The sequence below is a fragment of the Pelecanus crispus genome, chromosome 5 (assembly GCF_030463565.1).
Source record: "Pelecanus crispus isolate bPelCri1 chromosome 5, bPelCri1.pri, whole genome shotgun sequence".
Classification (NCBI taxonomy): Eukaryota; Metazoa; Chordata; class Aves; order Pelecaniformes; family Pelecanidae; genus Pelecanus; species Pelecanus crispus.
The window spans coordinates 23,515,792-23,531,363 of NC_134647.1; the positions used below are offsets into that span (position 1 = coordinate 23,515,792).

The window sequence follows — 15,572 nt, forward strand, 5'->3', positions numbered from 1 at the left end:
CGTTACGTCTAAAACCAGATTCAACCTGGGATTTATCTTCCCACTGTCAAGAAAAGCTATATTTCAAAATTGTTGATACCTGAAAATATCCCCGTGGCCAATTTACTTTGTAAAGGGGGCAAATATGTGATTTATTTTGCAATGGGGTGATTATAGTCAGTGAAATAATGAAATTCCACAAGCACACTGAGAGCAAATATTTGACTCGCAAGATTGCTATGATACTAACAACCAGTATTCGACCAGTTTTCTCAGCAATGGTGCCCTAAAATAGGCTGGTGTAAGACTAATGAAAAGGCAGAATACAAGAGGTTATGTTACTGCCTGCATGTAATACTGTTTTTTTTCTCTTTTTTTTGTTCCATTTCAGGTTTTTCTAAAGTATTACCATATAGAGCAGTTAAATTTGTTCCTGCGAGAAGTTATAGGGAGGGTGGTGGTCATGCAAGCCTATATCAAGGGATGGCTTGGAGCAAAGAGGTACAAGAAAGTCAGAGAGAAAAGAGAAAATAGTGCTGTTACCATACAGTCAGGTAAATGTTCACATTCCGTATTTCATTGAGTGTCTTTGCATTTCAAGCTGTTAAATTGCATGTACATTATTTATTCATTCGTAATAGTTTATTATGAAATCAAAATAACCGGAGGTGCTTTTCTCTCCAGCTAATTGATGCAAATATTATTGATTTACTTCTAAGGTGTCATCTTAGTATTTGGTAATGTCCTTATTTAAATATTTTAGTATTTTGGATGTGATGCCTGTGCACAAAATGAAAATACTGAAATATTGTTAGGTATGTCTACACTAGCATGCAGCACATAAATGAAATGCAGTAGCATGCCCTCCCCCACCCCCCACCCATGTATACCAGAATTCCAGATAGCATACATTGTGGGGTGGGCCCGAGAGGCTGTTTGTCTGTAACTTAGCAGGCTTCCTTATATCAAATTTGGGGAGCTGTGTGAGGGAGGGAGTTCTTGTGCTGACATGATCATGCACCTTTGCCTTTTGGGTTAGGACATCAGTGAGCACATGGTGACAATTAAAATTTGGACGAGTGAAGTAGTGTTTGAAGTTGTGGGGATGTGAATACTGCAGTCATGAACCCAGAGTTCAACATCTGGGTGGGTGGGGAAGAGGTATTGGGGTTGGGGGCTGGAGTAGTTATGGTAGGAGGGATGAAAGTTTCAGCACATCTCTGGCTCTGTAGCACTTCCTTAAATAAATGTAATTTCCAGCACATGGTTTTGTATTTTTAGCCTGGAGAGGATATGAAGCTCGCAGGAAGTACAAGGAAATAAGGAACAGAAGAACTGATGCCGCTATACATATTCAAGCAGGTAATTAAAACATTATTTCAATTGCCAACACCTATTTTGCTGTGGGTGATTTCATGTGTCAGTGTTTATAGCCAAGAGAAATACATACAGTCCAAACAAAAGCTATCAAAAACATTACCTCTGATCATTTTTTCTTCAGTATCAAATGACATCTGTGACAGGTATGAGGCACTTTGGGCCTTTTGTAAGTACTTCTCTGGAAGCAAAACATACTGATTAAAAGCTGTTAATTCTTTAAGATTCTTCTGAGTACAGTCAGTATGATTCAACTATATGTAGAGCTGGTATGAAGCACTGGATTGATTTGACTAAAAGTGTGGATAGGAGGCACTGGACATGCATTTCTCTGTCTTTGTGTTGAGCCCTGATCTTGGCAGGTTGCCAGGTTTTTGTTTTGACTGCTTGCTGGGTTTGCCAGCTTTGGCCAATCTTTTGACTCTCTGCCAGACTCCTATGCAGCCATATCAATATGAATTTGAATAAACTTTAAAGAGATTATTGGAGGAACAGGCCCATAGGGCTGTGTAGGTCTCTAGTAGAGAGCAGGGTACCATATGGCACAGAAATCTAAGAACCAGTGCCGTGAACTCAATGGTGTTTTCAGATGCTGCCAGTGTGAAGCAGCCTCCATATGATGCAGTGTAATACACCTTCCCTGTCCAACCCCAGGTTGAAAGACTGTAGCCGATCAAAAATGAGTTGTAGCAAATGTGTTTACAGATAAAGCAAGGTACCTTCTTTATTCTACCAGCTTCCTGTGCTGTAATTCCTTAAGCTTTATCACCTCTCTATTCTGTGTCATGTATCTGATGTGATAATCTGAAAAAGATGTGTTCTAAATATTCTTTTACTTTGTTTTCAAGCCACTTCTGGTAAATTCATTTGTTTTTCTTTTGTCTAAGTTTGCTACTCTGAAATTAAGCATCTCTGTGACTTTCAGCAGAAAACAGAATACCAGTCTAGTTACAGAAAGGAACAGAGTATGATTAGGATAAAATAATAATTTATAGCTTTGCACACATACTGTTATGTAGAATCATGAACTATAGCTCTAGGGTCAAATGCAGAATATTCTATTAAATGGAGAACTGTTAAGGAGAAATCTTTGTCCCTTTACAACAAGCACTGAAGGACTGCATAAACACTCTCTCCCCTTCTTCCTCTCCTTTGCATTGTCATTTTCTATTTTTTTCATGATAGCACAGAAAGTAGACCTTAAAGTGCCCCCTGCAACTATTTTCTGGAGTATTTGCTACATTTACACTTGGCCATACCTGGACCTTGATTGACTTACAACAGCCTTTTGCCATAAAACGGAAATGAAACAGTTGACCCATCACTGTCCCACTATTACAAGTTCATTAAGATGAGAGTTATCTCTGGTTCAGTAGGAAGCAGTATCACTTGGAGACTGTAGGGGACATTCTGCCTTAGAGTTTTATCTGCCAGATTTCTTAGGCGTGTTGGAGATGCATGCTCATTACTAGCTCTTTAGAGAAAGCAACTGATCTATTCTGCTGTTTGCACACATGGGAGAGATTCAGAGCTTTGTTCCTTCCTGCCATCTCTTAGACACTGCATTGAACGTGGCAGAGCAGAGGCAGTGGGAGTGTACATATACCCTTGAATTTGGACACTTCTGTTGAGCCCTCTGGACCTAATGCTGGAGGAATGATGTTAGCACTCTTTCCACCAACACACACGCTGTCTTCCTTTGTAACCTGGCACTTGACAGTTTCAGTGATCAGTCTGGGTGAACAAGCATTAGGACTATAAGGTTAAGAGTGACACTGCACCTTTGTATTAATTAGGCTGTCTGCTCCTCCTATCTTTGGCGCTGCATTTGAAGGGGTATAATAATAATAATCCTCAACACATTTCTGGCTGCCTTTGGAAACCTATATCGAGGACTTCTTACTTGAAAATTCTTCTTGTGCACATTTTCTCTTCTCGACATGCTAATTATTCTGTGTTTCAAATCAAAGCTCATGTTTGCTAATGGTGGCCATTTTCCAGGTTTTAAAATACACTGACAGTCTTTCTGTTGTTTACATTACACTGTCCAAGTGCCTAGTGACATGGAGACAAAAGCAACTCCAAATCTCTCTCTTCCCTGCACATCTTATGTCAGTGTGTAGTTCAAGGCAGCTTTTCAGTAAATGTAAAATCACCTTTGTATTTTCTTTTTTTTTGAATGAGCCATTTCAGGCAGTGAGATAGATTGTTTGCATTTGTCATCCAGACATTAGCAAAACCATATAATTAAAATATATGTACTTCCCTCTTCTTTCCCTCCCCCGCCCCGCTCAGGCAGGCCTTGAAATTTAGGAAGCATTTGGCTTACATGTTTCTACAGAACAGCGCATATTGAAATTTGTTTTCCTTTCATCTCTTTCCCAATAAAAGCAGCCGCTCGGCTTATCCCTTTAGCTTCCTCAGAACTTCCTTTCAGAATTCCCGATCTATTACAGCACATTCACATACCAGAAACAAGATGCCTTTTCATGCTGTCAACCTTTTTCATCTGAAATGTAAATTAATTCTTGCTGGTACGCTTTGACAGAGATCAAAGTAGGGGTATTAACCTTATTGGGCCTTCTCTTCATCAGAATCGGTTCCAAAGACTGCGAGGGTAGTGTTAGGAGGCCAGTCTTCACTGTTATCTGTGGCCCTCCTCCAGGCAGTCCTCTGTCTACAAGTCAGCATTTCAAAGGCGCTGATTTCTTTTGTAAATGACCTTATCATTACTTTAAACTGTGTGAAAAATGATTTGCCTGAATAATTCTTGCAGGATTATCCTGCTCATTTTAATTGTGGGGGGACTTCATTCAGATTCCAGGATATTGTTTAAGTGGTTTTGACAGCAAGTGATCATAGCCTGATATAAAGGAGGAACACAGCTCCTGATTGGAAACCTCTTGACTTGTTCAGATTGTTCATTTCTTGCAAGTCAGTCTTTGAGGTAGGCTGCATTTGCATTTTAAAAATAAACAGATGCCTTTCAAATACATGAGCTGGTGGTCTGGAGATCTCTGTGGGCCCAGCAGTTCACTATCCATTGAAGAAATGTTGGAAGAAAAAACAAACTTAGAAAAAAAACAACCCTCATAATATACATGAGGATACAATTCCTGAGTGTATTATATTACACGAAAAACAGTCATTATTTTAGATAGAGAAAAACACCCTTGCTAGGAAACAAAATATTTGTGAATTTAAATTAGGTGGGGAAGAAAAAGCTACCCTACTTCAGCATATCTACATCACAGGTTCCTGGAATTCATAGATGTTATTAGACTCATGGCTAAAATGGTACACAGGGTATACAAAATCTTTCCTACTTCTTCCAGTCAGACTTTCCCGAACTGTGAAGGTTAGATAATGCTAATTTTTAACTTAGAGATGAATTGTAAAGAATTATTTTGTGTGAAGTGTTTGAGTTAACAAGACTTTGCACTTCTGAGTATTTCTTTGTAATTAGGATTTGTATTGTTTTGATTCACGTCTACATAAAAGCAAAAATATTTTGTTAAAATAAGGAATTTTTTAAAATTATGTTGCCAGATTCACAGCTGGTTTAAATCAGTGTATATCCACTGAATCATCTGACTGAAATGTTGCTACACTGATTCACCTCACATGCAAGTCTCATTTAATGTTTCTTTGTATTAGAATAATGCATTAATTAGAATTTAAAACAGATAATACAATTATAAAAGTACATTTTCTAGTTATGATAGCATGTATTTCTATGCAGTGTGACTGTTGTCCCAAAAGACTTAAGGGAGGATTTTAATCTGGTTATTTCATTTGTGAACTGACATTGCCAAAATGCCAAATGAGTGGTGCATGCGATTCACTTAGATCCGAGGTGACATCACTGAATTCATTTTAATTAGGCCCACTTTAGCCATCTGGAATATACTGTGCAGCTCTGGTCAGGACTGAGTTTAACTATGCTTCCAGAGGTGAAAGGCAAATGACTAATCCATTGAGCCACCATCTCCTCCTCCAACACGTGCTCGCACACTCACCATATGTCACATTGTATTGGAAAATTCTTTATCAAGAACTCAAGATTTGGGCTCCGTTTTTTTAAAAAAAAGTAAAAAGTGGTGGATGTTCAGAAGGAAACCAGATGAAGCATCCCTTAGTAAACTGCTTGCTTTCTGTAACTTCTGCCCATGCAGTGCTGCTCACTATTCACATATCTCTAACATGTGCTTCTGGCAAAATTTACTCCATTAGAATGAAAAAAAGAGGGCCTGAGAACAGCTGTAACTTACTATTTTACATTTATAATAAATGTAAGCTTTTAATGAAAGTGTTACCTTTGGGATTTGCAACAGCAAAGGTTTAATGTTGGCTTCAGTAGAAGACAAGGAAGTATTTCTTAAAAACCCTATGTTTATCTATTTATATCACTATGTACATGTGTGTGTACATGTATTCAGCTAATACTGTTGCATAGATCTAAGAATTACATGAGTAAAATGTTCCAAAAAACTTCTAAGCACTTTATAAATATATCTAAAAATACATATTTTTAAATTTTCCTGAAAATAACTAGCACTAAGTAGCAGATCCAGTTTTACTTTCTAATATAATTAATTTTCTTCCTTTTAACTACATTGTCAGTGTAAGAACCATTGAAGAGATGTATGTGTTTCTCTTAATGGCAGCTGAACTGACTCATTGTATTACCTTGATTTCACACTCAGGGTAAACCAAACTGGTTTGTACAGGCTGCACATTTTTGGTTAACTTTACTCTTCCATCTCTTTGTGTTCTGTACTAGCTTAGGGCATTTTAGTCTCTATCTCTCGTAACCGTTAAAAGTCTGCTGCTCATGTGCAGGGAAGATGTTAGGAAAAGTGAGAAGGCCTTATGGTTTTGAAGTACAAGGTCCTATATTCTATCCCCATCTCTGAGCTAAGCTCTGTCGATGTGAATATGTCTGCATTTCCTTTTGGGTTTCTCTCCTGTTTTTGAGGAGATGAAAAGGAGACCATTCTGACTGGATTTCATGCCCTTGCTAAAATCAGGAAGGGACAACAATGCACATTGTCCAACAATACATTGGAAAACATATTCCTTTCCCTTGCTGATATTGACAAAGAGTTTTACAGTCATCTTCACTTTTTTTCTTTGACCAAGTCTCAAGATCAGAGGCTGTAATGCATGGTAATTAAAAAACGTATGTCCAAGTGGTGGTGTGCATTAGTGACACCAGTCCTGATGGCAGCCTTGGTGAATCTTCCTAATAGTCACTGCTTGTTACTGGTAGTGACTGCTTGTACGTGAGAACTCGTGACTTGCTTTCTCATAATGCTTCTGCCAGAGAACTTCAGACAAGAGTTGGTGATTTTCTCTGTTAAACAGGCATCACCCAATATCCATCCAGAGTGAGAGGTGAAAGAGAGGAGGTATTCATGGGACCCAGCAAAGGATGTGACTCTCCATCCCTTTTACTGTTCATTAGAATTAATTTGGCATGGAATGAAGAATCAGATTCATGGGCTCCAAATCCTCTCAGATGTTGTTAGTTAAGCTGCTGAATGCTCTTTTAACTAGGCAAATTAAGAAAGTGATATGCTGTTCGTAGCAAATCAAATTCTGATTACAAACTACCATGGTATCTTCTCTTTAGCAAGCATGAGTTTTCATTTCCAAGTTGCTGTTATATGCTATTTTAGGTGATATTATAGATTAAAAATGTGTCTGTGTAGAAAATGTCTGCTTAACATGATTTTTTTATGACGGAGAGTGAATCCTTCTGCTGTTTAAAGTACTATTTCATCTGCTTTCTTTATACTTCTTGTATAGACCTGTGATTGTTTAGCTTTGATCTTTCTACATTGTGCTTCACAATTTGTTCTGTAACTATATATTTCCTGTGGGAATAAGAGGGAAAATGCCTGGACTTTTTCTGTCTGGAATTGTGCAACATTGTGTGTAATATATAAGCCTTGGTACTTAGACCTTAAAATAAAGGTGTTTAACTGCAAGACACCAAATTTCAGACTCCCTGAGGTAAAGGTATTCTTGGTTTGCTAGGTGCTGGAGCCGACAGAAAACTCACTTTGTGTGAGAACTGATCAGCACAAGAAGTAAAAATTTGTGTTCTAAATTGTGGTATATAAAACATTTAACACCAAGTTACTAATAGAAGTGCTAAAATTCAGTTCAGTTCTTATGTTGCTTTTCAGATCCTGTCATCTTTGGCTATGTAAAGATCAGGGTTAAAGATACTGTTGCTGGAAAGTTTGGAATATAGACTGGATAAGGTGAAAATGAGGTGACAGCTGGTAATCATTCTTCTTCAATGATGCAGTGATTGTTCATGGAGCAGTAGCAACATGAGTCTGCTAATTTCACACTCTTTGAGCCAAGTGCTTAGTGTCAAAACCAGCACCAGTCAGTAATGCAAATTGCTGTGATGGAGCAGCTTCCCAGCCTCTCAGACTCCCCCAGTAGAATTCTCTGCATATGCATTTCTTTTGAAACATTATAGATCCAGTTAATAAATGTTGAAAAGATGCAGTCTTACTGATGCTCTATGAAGCTTTTGAGAGAGAGACAAGTTTGTTTATCCTGCTACTTCAGTTATCCCATGAGTCAAAGGGAAAGTAGGAAAAATACAGCTATTTACCTGTCAGATTCAAGGTATTCTAGAATAATGTTAGAAACCAGCTTGTGGAAAAGTTAAGTTGAAGAGGAGTTGGTTTTGAAAGTACGTATGAAAACAAACGACAGGGTAAAAACTACGTTTATTAAATGAGATATAGCAGGTTTTATGTAGTGAATGAGGGAAAGACCAAAATGGTTATACTCACATTAATAAGAGTCTCTGGGAAAAAGAAAAAGAATTTTAAAAAATAAAATCACAGTAGGTATCAGGCTTGATTTTATAGACACACACACGCACGCAAACAAAGAACTCCTAAAAGCTGAGAAATTACTAAGGATGAAACAGAAGTTTATCCTATTAGTTCATTTATTTCAGTGCTTCTCTATCCTTATAGTAATCCATGGACTGACTGATACTCAGCATGTTTCAGCTGCAGAGAGGTGGCTGCTGGCCAGCTGTCTCTGCTGCCAGTATTGGAGTAGGCTCCTTGTCTGGTCAGTAGGGGATAGTTAAGGACTGGAAGCCTGATCACATGGGGCAAGTGAGTGCTTGCCTTCTCTCTGCCAGACAGGCAGACTTTTCCAGACTGATTATTAAGGGCGGAAAGTTCCTCATCCTCACAATACCTGAGCTCTGTATTTGGTACAACACCTCAGCAGGCCCAACTTCTGTCATGCTTGCTGTAAAGTGAATGGTTATTTATTTTAGTAACCTCTCATTAAAGGGCAATTTTCGCTGTTTCTTACCCTGGAAACCTCAGTAGCACTGAAATGCTTAGACATGGTTGCACAGTGTTCTGGTGCATTGCATACCACAGCTTGAACTGTTCAGATGGTTTTCGTTTTCTTATATTGCACAAATAAGTGCAACACCACATATTTTTGTGGAGGTAGGTACGTGGCTGAAAAGAAGACCATTAACACTATACAGGAATTAAAATAGAAAAGAAGGGATTAATTACAGCCCTTTCTTAAGGGAAAGAGCAGATGCAATCGAGGTAGCTCTGTTTCCTCCACCATCTTTTCATTACGCAAAAAACCACCATGAGTGGGGAGCTAAATTTATAAGAGTAGTTAAATGGAAGAAAAGGGAAATCAGTCAATCATCTCATAATTTGGTAATAATTGAGGGATTGCAAATTCTGTGGGGTCTTTGTTCTATGTTGTGTAGGTTTTCATAAAATCAAAGGCATGAGGTACAGCGTTAATCTGATCAACTTCTCAACTTATTCTATATTCTGCATTTATTCTACCTCCTGATTTCCCTTTGTAATCTACAGTGTTATCTTGACCCTGATCCTACATGAGGTTGCCCTAGACCCCATTTCTGTGCCTATCCTACATCCCACTGTAATATTTAACCCAGGACTCTAGGAACGCCAATGAAAGAGCTCTTCTCCTTTGGGTAATTAGTCCCCAAACTGACTCTGCTTTTTCACGTGTTTAGTGTGCTTAAAAGCTTTTTCTGGACAGGCAATTTTTTTCCTCAAAGTCATATTTCCTGATCTTAGCTCCAATTTTCTTTTACGTATTGTCTTACTGCTTAAGTTGCAGTCAGTCCTGCTAGGCTAATAAAACAGCTCCTTTCCCTCACAACCCTCAGCCTTCTTATTCAGCAGCTGCTTGTTGCACACTTCAGCTATGGCACTGATACTGCATGTATTTTGTTTGTTATTCAGCCCTTTCTCCCCTTTTATCAAGGTATTTCTACTTAAAATAATGCTTGAAATAAACCCTACAAAAATATTTTAAAATTTGTGGTTTTAAGTATACTTTGCAATACTTAGTCTTTTGTCCTAAGTGCAGTATCTATTGCTCTCTGTGGTTTGTGCTGGGGCTTTATCACTAACTGCGCACAGGTGTCAAGAATTCAGGCAAACTCATGTCAGATAAAACTACAGAAGTAAAGTTATTTAGGTACCTAAATCCAGAGGCAGTCCATGGAAATAAAGGATGTAGATATCTTCAAGATGTTATTCATTGCCATTTTCTTTGCCATTTAATTTCACTGCATGCTTGCTAATTCTTAGTATTTCTAGTGATTGTTCTGTTCTGCTCTTTTTTTTTTATGAATGGTATAAATTCCAATCTCTGCAGATTTTTTTTCCTGATTATTTGTATGAGAGGTATTTAAAATGTTTTATTATGGTTACAGTTAATTGAAAAATAGGAGAAGACATTACTAATTTTTCTAGTTTTAACAGAATATACCTGTCCCTGGCTCCTCACCACCCTACCCCACAATAAAAGCAGGTAAAACTTCTGTTTCTGTAAACTTCCGACTAGCTCAAATTATGGGAGTTGTGATTAAAGAAGGTGTTTTGGGAGTCATTTTCTGCTATGTATTTTAATACATTCTAAGCTGGATTCCTATTTAAATTAGACATGTTCGCATTTTGAGGCCTGTTTTCCTTGCCTGGGCTGTGTCAAGTGGTCACTGTTAACAGTGAGAGTGTAAGGCCCTGTATAATTTCCAGCTGTTCTTAACACTGCAAACATTGGAGCCACCCCTGCGAGGTGCTAAGTGTTCTTTCTGTCCACTGGTTCAGTAAAAGTTGAGGGCATTCAGCTCTGCACTGCAGAGCCAGGTGCCAGTCTGCGTTTCAGGCTCTGCAGAATTTTTCTCTGGTTCATAACTATGTTTTTCAGCTTTCAGGGGATATATTGTTCGTAAAAACTACACAAGATTGAAAACCAGCACTGGCTGTGTAGCAGATCCTCAGCTTATAAGCAGCTGCTCTACTTCTGATTTTGGCTGTGAAGAGCACTGGTGAGTTGAATTCTTTGCTGTCTATTATCTAACAGAAGTCATTTTCCACACAATGAGATCTGAAAGGAGCAGGCATGTCATCATGATTCAGCCAGCTCTTAGGGAATCTGCCATTTTTCTGAGGATGAGCACGTGTAGGTTAGCAGACCCCCTTCCAGCTTAGTTATCTCAATGTTCTCCCAGTTAGTGAAGTTAGATTTATTTGCATTGCTGTTTGTCCTGGGTTGCTGTCCTGTTTCTGTGCACTTCTTGGAAGTACCCAGAATACCATAGATTGCAGATGGGATTGCAAGTGCTCAGCATTTCAGAATTGACTGCAGTGCATGTTACTAAGTTCTCAAGAGTAGAAAGTTACTCTTCTGTGTCTGTGAAGCTCCATGCAGACCAGCAATGAGATAGGGAAAACAGATGTAAAAAGCAGATGGACAAGTCACTTAGAGAAAGCCTAGGAATACTCTAAACTGTAACAGTAGTGCCGCCCTCCTTGCAGAGGAAGGCTATTTTAACCTTCCTTACCAATGGAGTCACTCCAGACAAATGTCTCTGCCTGACACTTCCTCTGGTATGAGAGGCAAGAGGGATCTGTTACGTCTTTAGCTGTTGTCAAAGTCTGTCCCTCTAACAGTGTTCTAGCAGAGGTGGCTGCATTTCCTGGATTAATCCCCTTGATTAGCAAGTTTCAGTGACTAAGAGTTATGAGATCTCTCCTGCTGTGGGCATGAGGACATCTCAGTGCTGCTTCCAGTTCTTATTTCTGTTACTTTATATGCTTCCTATATGGCATATAAACACAGGTTCTGTTACACCTCTTAAGAGTTCTCCGAGGAAATCAGTGACTTGCTTGACTGTAACTAGATGCTGTTACTCCATTAAGAAGGTATTCCTTTTTAAATAACTGTTAACTTCTCCAAAACGGTATTTCTTTCTCTGTGTATGCTCATGACAATGAGTTATGTTAACTTCCAACTTTGGTTGATTTAGATTGAATAATGTCTGCTGTGTGCTCTGGTGCATTATTATAGGATTTTGTTCAAGTGTAACCACCTGCAGGTTAATAGTGCTCCAGAATCTTTCCCTTGCAGCATTCTGGTTTCAACAAGAAAAGGGTTCAAGCCATTGGACAAGGAATAAATAAATAAATAAATGGTTTTGGTAATGATTTTCAGGGAAAAGAATGAGCCCACTGCAATTTACCATCATAGCTCTGTCTTTGGGTTGCCTCACTGCTCGTTGGGGCAATGAGTTTCCTAATTTATGATTCCTTTCATGTGCATGCAGCTCCTTCTGTCTCTTAAATACTTCAGGGGTGTGTATCTTGTGATCTCTTTAGAACTATTGATGATCGCATGGTCATTCGTTTTCCAGTCTGCACTGATGGCTAAAAGCAAGAGCTAATAAGCTGTCTATTACAGTTTTCTTTGGCATCCCAAATTGTAATTATTTACAATGTAAATAGAGGTGGGTTTTTTTTCTTTTTAGTGATCTAGAGCTTTCACCTGGACTTGTTTGGAGGCACACAGCCTCTTTAAACTTTTTCCTTCATCTGTTTTATGTGTAGTTAGCCAGGAATGGTTTTCTTCCCTTTTTGCATTAGGCTGTTTCTGGAATTCCTTCTTGCTCTCCAAACAAATGTATTTTTCTGGACTATGTACAGCTTGCTTAATTGTACATCCCTTGAGGCTCACAAAGATTTTTATGGTTCAGTAACTGTTGAGGTGAATTTGGGCTCTATGAAGCACAAATATACAGACCTTTAAAGATATTCAGCCACTGAACTTACATTGAAATCAATGTCTAAACGCCTTTAGATATCTAGCCTGAAGGTGCCCATGTAAAATACATTGGCCATTCAGATCTTGCACCCAGTCCTGATTGCTATGTACAATCAGACAGATAAATAAATTCATGCCTTCTTTTGCTTGGAATTGCTAAACTGCCATTACTGCTGGCAGTTCTCAAGTTTAACCCCAACAAATATTGCCGATTATTTGCCTAATCCTATAAATTTCTCAGCAATGGCCTCAGGTTCCAGTGATTTCAGTGAGACCTGAAAATGTTCAGCATTTCACAGGTGATGTTCAGAATCTTAGGGCTAAATCCGGTAACTTCCTTCCCATAAATCAAGCCTCACTTCTACATGTAGCTGTTACTGGGCTGTTGTGTTTTAAGCATATGGCTGTTCAGTCATACAGGAAACTTGTAGGAAACAGGAAGACTGCTGAATAATAGTGCAGATGTTTAACACAGTAGCTGGTAATCTGTCCCTAGAGAAGACAGCCTCACTGTGGTTTCACATGCCGTGGAACTAAAATATAGAATAATAAAATATGCTTTTCTCTTCATTTCATTTCATTTCTTTTATTTTTGTTTCATTTTTTTCCTAACTGGTAGTTTTGGAAAACGAAAAATGGGCTTAAAGGTACTCAGGATCAGAAAGCAAAATCAAATACAGTTCTGTTCTGTTGTATGCACAGGAATATAACTATACATTTAAATGTATGACAACCTGCTGCTTTTTTAAAGATAGAATCATAGAATCGTTTAGGTTGGAAAAGACCTTTAAGATCATCCAGTCCAACCATTAACCTACACTACCAAGTCCACACTAAACCAATCAAGGGTTGACTAGACTAAACCGTGTCCCAAAGTGCCACATCTACCCATTTTTTGAACACTTCCAGGGATGGTGACTCCACCACCTCTCTGGGCAGCCTGTTCCAATGCTTGACCACCCTTTCCGTAAAGAAATTTTTCCTAATTTCCAACCTAAACCTCCCCTGGCGCAGCTTGAGCCCATTTCCTCTTGTCCTATCGCTAACTACATGGGAGAAGAGACCAACACCCACCTCTCTACAACCTCCTTTCAGGTAGCTGTAGAGAGCGATAAGGTCTCCCCTCAGCCCTCTCTTCTCCAAGCTGAACAACCCCAGTTCCCTCAGCTGCTCCTCATAAGACCTGTGCTCTAGATCTGTTAAAAAAAGAAGTTACAGTATTATAATACATATAAAGCACTCAGTTTTATGAAGTAATGAATTTGAAAGTGTTCAGAAGAAATGGGCACTTTAAAAAAAATTTAATTCCTTCAAAGAAATTGAATCTCTACACCTAGTTCATGCTCCTCAGTCAGTGAATGCAGGACATAAGCCAACTCAAGCTAATAAATGACATAGGATGCTAATTAAATGCACACATTAGTTCACTTAACATTGCATGTTAAATGTTTCCTGCATTTATGTGCTTGTATTAACTGTGTTTAAATGCAAAAATCTTTCCTATATGAAGCCGCTGTCACAAGTAACTAAAGACACCTTGAGAACTGGCAAATATCTCTGATAGGAATAGAAATAAGTATAGGAAAATACTATAAACATTAGCAGGGAAGTGGCTTTGTCTCATTGAAAAAATATTTTTCCATTCAGTTCCACAGAGCTGTGGAGTTGCCTGTGACTCCTACTGAAAAAGGGTCATGGGATTAATTGTACACCTGGGAGACTGAATTCCCCCCACTAAACCCAGTCTGTTGATGTGACACTTGCCAAGCCTTTTCTTGACATCATCAGCCACTGAGAGGAACCTGCAGGCCTGCGTGGCGTGAAGGAACTGAATCACAATCAAACCCCTTCCCAAAGTAGCTCATTCAATACTTAAAAAGGGCAGAGTTATTTTAAAGAGCCAAACATGGTCAAGACTAGATTCAAGTGAGGAAAGTGAAAACCTTTCAGAGCCCTTTTTACAACCCTGCTGAACAGCAGATTTACCCTTCTGCACAGAGCCGAATAGGCAGCAGAGAAGGGAGGAGTGTGACAGGGTCTCCTCTCTCACGAGGCCAGTGCAGACACCAGCCTTGCCTCATGTCTGCCTCCATTTTACAATTGGTCGTCACATAAAATCAAAGATGCTGCGTTTTGCAATGGCATAGCTACACTTTCGAGTTAGTATTAGGGATCTCTTGAGCTAATTAGGAATAATCTGTGGAGAAGGGAGAAGTTATTTTGTAAAACGTCCTGTGATTTTTAACTTGTTAGACTGACAGATCTCTAGCAAATATATTTTTCATAAATGTTCTGGTTCTTAGCAGGATAATCTACAGTTCAGTGACTACGGACCTTTATGCTATGTTGTTCATGTTCTTGTTCAAACAGAGCTGTCATCCTCAAATATCTTTAAATCCCTTTAGAATCTCATCAAAACATCTGTAACCTGCATGTTCGACCATCTTCTTAGCCATTTCCCTCCCAAATGAAAATTGTGTTAAATAATACTGACCTGATACTTACCCTGGAAAATACTTCCTGTATTGTTCTTTTTTTCCTCTAGCTCACTGAACTGTAGCTCACTGACTGCTAAATATCACAATATGTTAGCTATATGTACATGATCAGTGGCCTTACACTATGTAGTACAGCAGAAAGCATTGTTTCTACATAGTGACTTTGTTACACATCAGTTATGTCTGTAACTATAAATGTGTGTCAGTGACTATCCCTTGCTCCTTTGTTTCCTTATGGAGATCTGTGTATTAAGGATGCATGTTAGAAGGTACCTGACATCAACAGCAGTTTACACTCTGAGTCAAATTCATTGTGATTTTTCTCCTTACATCTTTCACTTTTTACCTAGTTGGTATCATGTTCACGCTTTGGTCAGCACAGGTTCTCAGAAACCATTCATTTTAGTAAAATTCTTGATATTCACGAGACTTAGGTAATCAAGATTGGATAATAAAGCCTGAACAAAACTACACAGGTATACCAACTTAGGTGTTTAGAAAGTTATAGACAAAGAATAATTATCAGCACTTCTCTGTTCTATAGGAGGTATGCACTGAAAG

The 15,572-nt window shown here is 38.6% G+C and overlaps 1 protein-coding gene across 1 annotated transcript in view; it reads left to right on the top strand.

Annotated features, from left to right (window-relative positions):
• Positions 1–15,572, top strand: part of MYO3B (myosin IIIB) — a 197,646-nt gene that overhangs the window by 131,123 nt on the left and 50,951 nt on the right. The window contains exons 28-30 of the mRNA XM_075710689.1: positions 371–533; positions 1,261–1,341; positions 10,621–10,741. Of these exons, the coding sequence (XP_075566804.1) occupies positions 371–533; positions 1,261–1,341; positions 10,621–10,741 (365 nt within the window). The remainder of the gene's footprint in view (positions 1–370; positions 534–1,260; positions 1,342–10,620; positions 10,742–15,572) is intronic.